The following is an 8,926-nucleotide window of genomic DNA, read 5'->3' on the forward strand; positions in this document are numbered from 1 at the left end:
AATAACTATTTTCTTGGTGTAAGTGATATATTAAGCTGCAGAATTTTGTTCTTTTGATGATTCTGAAAAAATATATTTTTATTTATACGAATTTCATAGATAATGTGATGATTTTTTACTGTTATTATAACCAACCATCTGTTCCTGTGCTGTTGCCAGCCATTTGTCATTAAGTAGTGTTTTTGGATACCTACTATAGGTTGTTTTTTCAGTAAATGGGTATGTATCTTTTATTAATATTTGTTTGGCACTAACTATTTTTCATTTAATCAATATCTGGAACTTATCTCAATTACAAGATTAACTCCTTATCTAAGGAAGAATTTCAAGGGCAGTTTTACTTTCGGTCTTTTAATTTTCTGTCTAGCTATACTTCAATTAATTTAGCTCAGATTCTTTATGGAAGTTGAGGTAGAGTTTGCTGAAAACTTGAGGACTTGGTAGAGATATTGCGCGCTTCTCATTTCCCAAGTATTTAATTTCAGGTTAAAACAGGATTTATTTAAGTTGGTGATGTCTGTTAACTATGCAAATTCATTCATCTTTAGATGTTTCTTAGTGATTTTTTACTTTGATCACCTCAATAAAATACTGCATTTTGGGTCATTTCATAGTAATGTCAGATATCTTCCCATTTCCTGCCTGAAAGTCTAATTGTCCTTCCATTTATCTTCTTTGCTGCTTTCCATTCCATTTTTCCAGATTTTCTTAGCTCTTCACCTACCTCTCTTTTCTATGTGTGGAAACTCCAAGGTCCTCCTTACGTGTCTACCTTTGTTCAATATCTTCACATGTATGCACCTGGTTAACTACTTTGTTGTGATATCATCTGTTATGCATTGCTGGACTCCAAACTTCATTTTTTCCTGCCCTTTATTGTCCCTCAGATCATATTGTAGCTTGAAAAGTGACTAATTATCCTGCTGTTAATTTGTGGTCATTTCTTTTATGAAGTGAGCATATTACCTTTCACTTTGGAGCTAATATTTGCTCACTGGAAATTGTTGTGGTGACATTATGAAGTTGCTTTCTATGCATGTTGATGAGCATGTTTTCAATTCGATTTCATATTTGGAAACAATGTGCTCTTTATTTTTTCCTGTGTGAAATTTTTGTCAAACGAACAGAATCACAGGTGGTTGTGTATCATTGGAACAGATATCATCAGCATCTCTTGGATACATCACTGTGGAATTTTTGCAATATAATTATTGGTATTAATTATTTTTTAGTTTTAATTAGATGTAGTCATAGATATAAGTTTCAGAGAGACAATTGTATTTTTGAAGCCTTACCCCCCCTCTTATGTCATTTATTGTAAATAACATCTTCCTATCTCATTATTTTGTACACATCTGTGTCTTCTATGGATCATGTATTCTTAGATAAAGTTGACTGGCACTGCTATTATAAGTATCTTTCTCGTTAAGCATTTGTGGTGTTATCTTAAGTGAGTGTCATGTAGAAATTTTCAGAAAAGAAGTCCTCTGATCCGTGGGCATACCCAGAATCAAAACTAGGGGGTGGGGGGAGGGTCAAAACTAGCTGTGGTCGTTCAAGTTTTAACTTTTTTGCACAGAAAAGGTTAATTAAACCAAAATTTTAAGGAAATTATGACAAATTTATTAGTTTTTATAATTATTTGATTGAAAAATAATGATTTTTATTTTAGTTCCATGTGTTATACTAATATCATTTTTCTTCAAAATGACAATTTGTTCATAACTTTTGTTTTGAACTAAATTTATTTTTGCTTCTAGTGGGGGGCAGTTGCCCCCCCACTGGGCACGCCTATGCTCTGATCATTTTCAAATAATGTCTTAGATTTTATTGGATAGATCCAAATAACTTTTGAAAATGTAAGAACGCCCCTCCTCCCCTTTAGGATTGGAACAATCCTTTTCTTAGCCTTTCAATTGACCAATGGTGTAAATGCATTTATTTACATCGCTAATCAGTATTTTGTATGATGTGACTTGCCTTATGATTTATTTTACCTGGCCCAGGTGAGGCCACAATCCGGTCCCCTCTTCCCCCGGGCCAGGGCTCGATGTGAGGCATGGTGTGGTGGAAGTTCTTAATATCAGTAAAATTGAACTTGGCAATATTTCCACTGGGTTTTATTTTGACACTGTGTTTCATTGTTTCAAACAGCAACACTTGATAATGATGTTTGTGGCAACGAAACAAGTGGTGTCGAAATAAAACCCAGTGGAAATATTGCAATGCCCAATTTTACTAATATCACTAATCGGGGTAAAAAGTCCATACTATTTAATCTTTCATCGTTGCCTGGTACTAATTCAGTCATGCTTGTATATCACTTTCATGTTGTCTTTTGGCTTTAGGCAATATCCACATTTATGTATTAACCAAACTCAACATTAAATGAAGCCTATTTTGTCAGTTTCTCCAGTGGATTAATGGCTACATAACCATTTTTTTCTTGTTTTTTTAAATACTGTGCTAAGTGATGAAATGATGTCTTGAGCTGTAACTGATGGGCAGTAATGCCCCTTCTTGATTCATTTGTTGTGGTCAATTCGCTCATAAGGAGTCATTTCACATGCATATGTGGATACTCAGCAGACCATTTTGGAAGAAGTTGCTTGTCACGTGAAATTTGTTGACCCTGTACTTAATATGGTATTTTATGTGAATATTCTGCTGAGTTTTTCAATTTTATTTGTATTTGGCCAATTGTTTTAGGGTGTGATTATTGAGATTTGAGAGAAATCAGGCCTTCTCCAGCCATACAATGGGAACTACCATAATTAACCCTGCTCCTATTTTTAATGAAGAAGAAGTTCTTGTTGTACTGTCACCTCTATTATATAAAATATGAGCTTTACACATGTATCTAACACTTCTTCTTAGACATATCTTTGAATTCTCCATTCTATCACTTCATTGGTTTTACCACCCTTATCTCAAATGTTATCGCTTCTTCTTAGGAGGAAGATAATCTTTCTACCTTCTCTGCCATTACATGCTATTTGAATGAAAAGCATTTTATGTATTTTATTTTATTTCATTCTCAAACCACCAAATACAGCTCATATTGGCTATTTTACATTGGGGTATTCAACAAATTTAACATTTAAATGCTCACGAACAACCATGCCCTGGTCAGGGAAACCTACCCAGGTGGGACTCAAACCCATGACCTCTTGTTTGGCAGGCGAGGACGTTACCCTGCCGCCACCGAGGCTGGCAAATGGGGATCTGCCTTTATTATTATTACAACATTATTATTGGAACATTATTCTTTTTGGTGGCTTTGTGTGAATAAGGTTTATATTTTATTATTTGCATCCTCCTAAAAAAAAGTCAATACTAAGTGTTCAATGGATTTCTTACCTCAGGATCGAGGGTTCAATATCCGTCCAAAGACTTGAAAGAAAATGCATACAATATAAAACCATCATTTGAAAAATCTTCTCGGGATACCGTGCGGGTAAGATTATAATACCCGCGCTGTATCCCGAGAAGATTTTTCAAAAGTTGTTCGCCGGGAAAGTGTTAAATCATATAAAACCATCATGTTTTCTGTATCTCATGTAATAATGATGTGCAATGTATTTTGTGTTTGTTATTGAGAAACATTTTGTATTTATCTTATTTTATTTGGTTGTTTAAGAATGTGTCAAGTTATTAATTAATATTTTGTGTGTTATATTTTTGTTGCAAGCTATTAATTGTTCTTCCTTACATTTCAGCATTTGTTGGACTCTTCACGCTTCCAAAGGGTTATGAAAATAACAAGGCTCAAGTTGATCAAAACCTGGAATTGATCAATAAGAAGCTGTCTGAAATTTCTGCCAAGTGAGTATGAGTGGTGGTATTTTTGATAATGTCTCCTAAGTATCAATAAATCTATCCTCAAGAAGCTCATCCCTCTCAGATATTGTTATCATTTTTTTGCCATCTTCAACCAAAGTCATCATCTTATGTATTCATTGCCGACTTAAACTTGGATTATTAGTCATTGCTTTGAAATGAGTTCTTTGCGATTCAACACATACTGATTGCTACTTAAAGATCAGTGACTTCCATTGTAAAATGGCTATTTGAATTCAGACATTTTCTATTTCTACGGTGAGTGTGGGAAGAATGCGTTGTGGATGCTCGGGAATAGTGGGACATACTCAGAAGAAGAACAAGGTTGTTACACAGGTGAATTTTTACATTAAGATAAGAATGGGTAAAAATAAGTACTATTTTTATATATTATATACTTGGTTGTCCTTACATAAATAGTAACGGCTTGGTGTCATTTGGTCTATGAAGGGAACAAATCTCAGTGTCTCAGTACAGTTGAAATAAGAAGTAATGTTATTGAAAGGAAAAGTATAAGTCATTTTTACTAATTTGGCTGACCCTCTGTAGTCTGCATTGCTGGTGGACTTGAATCAATGTAGAAAGTAATGGACTGTGTGTGCACATATGTTTCTGTTGGTTGGAAGATGTTGTTTCAGTGCTCTTCTCAAATGTCTACCTTACCTGTTGTTCCAAAAGTTGCAGTTTGAGGAGAACAATCTTTTCCTGATTGTAAATGAAATGGAAACAGTGAATGGGGAAATCAGCAGAACCAATTTTCATGATGCACTCTTTCAATCAAGACTGTTGAGATGTTGGAGAACTGTGAAATGATTTATAATGACCATCCAATGATGTTGGAAAACTTGACTGCTGCGTCACCAGATGAAATGTTATCCCCTCCCAGATCTCCCTCATCAAATGTTACTGTCACAAAGTTAAAAACAATGGTGTGAAAATTAGTTTCAAAGCTGCTTGCAGATGAGAACCCTCAATAGAATGTCATTTTTATGAAAATTTCATGAGTAGTGATGAAAGTTTGGTGCCCGACTGCACTTTGTAAATGATAAGACATCCCTCTGCACCAGCTGCAAAAAAGCCACTATTTTGGTCATATACTAAAGCTTTATGGGCTATAGAAGGATTCTTGTAAATTGAAGTTACGGCAGGTATTTGCAAGGGATGCTGAGACCCCTAAATATACACTGGTGAATGTAATTAAATGGCAGAAGAGAAATAATGAAGAAAGGAGATGTTTATTGTGTGACATTGCGCGTCCTTTCTCAGCCAACCTCACCACGCAACTTATTGGTGGGGTCTGTCATCCCACTGTAAGATCTGGCAGGTTTACATATTTATCCTTTCTCCACTTAAAAGTTGTTAATGAATGAATTAAGGTTTTCATATGATGATGTCTATAGTGCCATCAAAACTTGGGTCTGTAGGAAACATTTAAGACACTAAGCATCAATAATTATCGTTCTGCTCTCAACGTGTAATGAGGAAGAAATGATCATCTTGAAAAATATTTATGCTGATACATTTTCAGCTTTATTGAACTATTATCCATATTTATGTCCAAAATATTAGTTTTACTTTCTTAACAGCCATGTTAAATTGTAGTCTTTGCTACCTTGAATCTGTCACATAGTCAGGATGTGGCAATTCTTATAGTCATTTGATAATTTAGGTTGAATGCTATTCCAGTGCTGTTTTTTGAGGTATAATTTTCGTTATAGAATTTTTTTTAATTATGAATATCTATGTTAGAGACTTGAAAAAATGTCTCGGAAAAAATAATAGTGCACCCCAATTGGTTATCACTATTGGTTAAAGTATTATAAAATTTAAATATTTGTCCTAAATCGTTTTATTTTGTTATTGCTAATCAGTGATGAAGCTTACGCAGTAAAAGTGCCTAGTTTAGACATTGGCTTCTTATTAATTAATACATAATATGTACATATTTACACTCGGGGCTGGTTTAAGCCATAAGAAAAGTACACAGCCGTGTAGGGCGCCTAAGCAAAAGAGGGCTCCTAAGCGCTCAGTTCAATTAACATATAATTGGTTTTTAATCTCTAAAAGTATCACATCTAATATATAAGAGCAAGCAAATTTTAAGTTCATGCTGATGTTTAAGTCTTGGCCCTTATTCCTAAAGTATTTGTATTTTTTTTTCTTAAATTTATCCTGAGAGAATCCCTTGGTTACTAACTACCTCTTTGGTTATTTTTAAGGGGGGCATGTTGGGGAGTGGGGGTGTTGACAGGGAATTTTGCTCGCTTACACCAGAAAAATGTCTAGAACCGGCCCTGTATTCACTTGATAAGGAGATGTGTAAAATAATTGCCGTTTAATGTCATTGATACTCTGATTACTATACTATGATTTCACTGCCAGCATTACTTTTTTATTATTCATGAATCGCTTGCTATTTGTTTCCTTGTTTCAACCCTTTCACTGCCGTTCAATCTCCGAAAACCTTCTCCTCACATGCGGGGGAAAAGGTTTGAAATGCGTTTCGTTGGGCCATGGAGCAGGTACTTCCAGGATGGGCGTGGTACACCCTCGTAGGGTCGCAAATCCAGGACCCTTTCCTCGACGAGACCACCCTCGCTGGCCCGTCTCTTGGACCCTCTGAGCGGGGGGCCTCCCACCCAAAAAGTGACACCTCTTACTGCAATTTGGAAATCAACCAATCAATCCGATCATCAAAAAATGATTGTTTGCATTGTACTCCTGACAATCAAGTAATCAAGTACGTCTTTGAACCGTGTTTCTGTGCTTAAAAATAACGATTTTATTAACTTTGCTAAAAAACATGGCTGTGGACCACCGGAAATTGGCCATTTAAGCAAATTTAAAAAAAACCGCAGAAACACGGTTCGAAGACGTGCTTGATTGCCTGATTGGCAGGAGTGCAGTGCAAACAATCATTTTTTGATGATCGCATTGATTGATAGATTTTCAAAATGCAGTAAGAGCGGTCACTTTTGGGGAGGAAGGCCCCCAGCTCGGAGGGTCGAAGAGAGGGGCAGCGAGGGTGAGCTCGTCGAGGAGAGGGTCCCGGATTAGGGACCCTTCGAAGTGCTTCGGTGAAAGTGCATGTCAAGGAGGAAGAAAAAGTACGTTCACAGCAGTGAAAGGGTTAACTTACTGCTCTTAAGGATCACGAATAGTCAAAATCGACAAAAGCATCCAGTGGCAGGTGGACCTTCACATATGCACCATCAGCTCTTTAGGGAGTCTTATTTACTGTCATACTCTCAAAACACTTCAACTTGCCGTGCTGCATGAAAGTTTTTAAAATAAATGTGTGGAAGATTACTCTTAAGCTTTATCACGGTTGCTAATACAAAATGAATGGCCACTAACATTTGTGATTTGTTGTTTATTATCATTGAACTGATGGCAAAATTCTCTATTTTAACAGGGTGAAGGCAGCAATTCCAATTGGAAAGAAAGAGAAGCCCAAGGAGCAGTAAACATCTCTTGAATAAAGAGTGACAGCACATCATCTGAGGTGCCATGTGGCATCTTTGTTTTATAGGGGAGTAGGGGCGAAGAAACCAGATGGCATTTCATCAGGAATGCAATGTTTTCTAGTTTAATATTTACAACTATTGCCCCTCAAGTGATTAAATTTGTCCTTCAATTTTTATGGAGTTTCCTTTTTATTATTTATCCTTACCCAATCACACCCATGAATTTGCCTCCCATGTGAATTATAGAGTTCCATCTCCAGGAAGGGTTGAGCTTCTCTTTTACTCCGTGGTTGATGTTGTGTACTGCTAAATTTGAAAATTTTTTCATGAATGCTATTCATTTTGTGCTGTTCACTATGAGAAGCACATTATATAGGCATTTTTAATGGAAAAATTATTTTAAAGACATCTAAATCGGAGGCTTCTATGATGTATTATGATGGAAAAGCTTGTTCTAGTTCACCGATTTTGCAGAGAGATCCTCAGAGGCATGGGGATCTTTAAACTTAGAGTATATCCTTGGGAAAAACTATTCAATGCACTAATTGGGAAATTTGTATTTAAAGCCTGTGAATTTTTTAAGAACCAGGTGTTGAGTGATGTAGTTTGTGGTTTAAAGATAGATCTCACTAGCCATAATCCTTGTTTATTTGCATGAAGCTATCGCAAATTGGTTTTATCTTGTACCTCCTAATGTTATAATGAAATCAAAGATCTGTTGCAGCGTTTGAAAGCTTTCTTGCTGATAGATAATTATTATATGGTCTTATTAAATGTTGATCCTTTAAGACTTGTTATTAGACTGAATGCTATTTGAAAGGATATAACAATTGGTGAATGTATAAAGGTTATGGAGGTTTTTACTCATATATTTTTGAGTGTTTTTCCATTTCAACAAATTGCCTCCTGGATTAAATCCTATGGCACAGGGCGAAAGGCACAACTTCTCGAAGATTGCACATGAGACAAGATGAGATGGTGAAAAATTAATGAGCAACTTATTTTGGCCGGGAACCCAGTCCAACAGCATTTCTTACTGAAAATTTTGCATGTACTGAATATGAGTAATCTAGGTGTCCTTAAAATAGTGGTATCATGTGAAATGCAATATGAACAGTTACTATGGTACATTAAAAATTTTCCATTAATATACCTTGGCATGAATTAAGTTGTATTGAGATGTGCTTTGTACACAATAAATCATTTGAAAATAATACCTTTTAAAAAAATACTGCATTCATTATTTCTCTCTCGGCCTAAGCAATGCTTAACTGGTGCGAGCATCGCCGCGTTGAACGCGGTATTTCCTAATCCCATGACTGCAAAAACAGAAATAGGTTTGGAAAGAGTTGCCAAAGTAAAATTCATGGAGAATGTTTAAAAATTACGACTGAAGTGCAAGCACTTTTGGAAATAGTTGAATACTATGGAACAAGCAGAAATAATTACGGACATCGTAATACCTATTTAAAACTTTTTAAAGTGGTAATGAATGGAACTAAATAATACAATAACGAATGCTACCAAGACTCTCTAGGCGGCTTATTGTGCAATCTAAGACAAAATCCTCCAGCGTCGCCCTCGTTTCTTCTCAGATCACTTTCTCGGTAAAGCCAGAA

The 8,926-nt window shown here is 35.7% G+C and overlaps 1 protein-coding gene across 7 annotated transcripts in view; it reads left to right on the plus strand.

The window, feature by feature from the left end:
• LOC124157708 (reticulon-1-A) overlaps positions 1–7,481 on the plus strand; it is a 169,368-nt gene extending 161,887 nt beyond the window's left edge. For all 7 annotated transcript variants that reach the window (XM_046532668.1, XM_046532670.1, XM_046532671.1 and 4 more), the window contains 2 exons: positions 3,720–3,825; positions 7,256–7,481. In XM_046532668.1, the coding sequence (XP_046388624.1) occupies positions 3,720–3,825; positions 7,256–7,307 (158 nt within the window). In that variant the 3' untranslated portion in view covers positions 7,308–7,481. The remainder of the gene's footprint in view (positions 1–3,719; positions 3,826–7,255) is intronic.
• The last annotated feature ends 1,445 nt before the right edge of the window (positions 7,482–8,926 follow it).

The sequence above is a fragment of the Ischnura elegans genome, chromosome 4, assembly GCF_921293095.1.
Source record: "Ischnura elegans chromosome 4, ioIscEleg1.1, whole genome shotgun sequence".
NCBI lineage: Eukaryota > Metazoa > Arthropoda > Insecta > Odonata > Coenagrionidae > Ischnura > Ischnura elegans.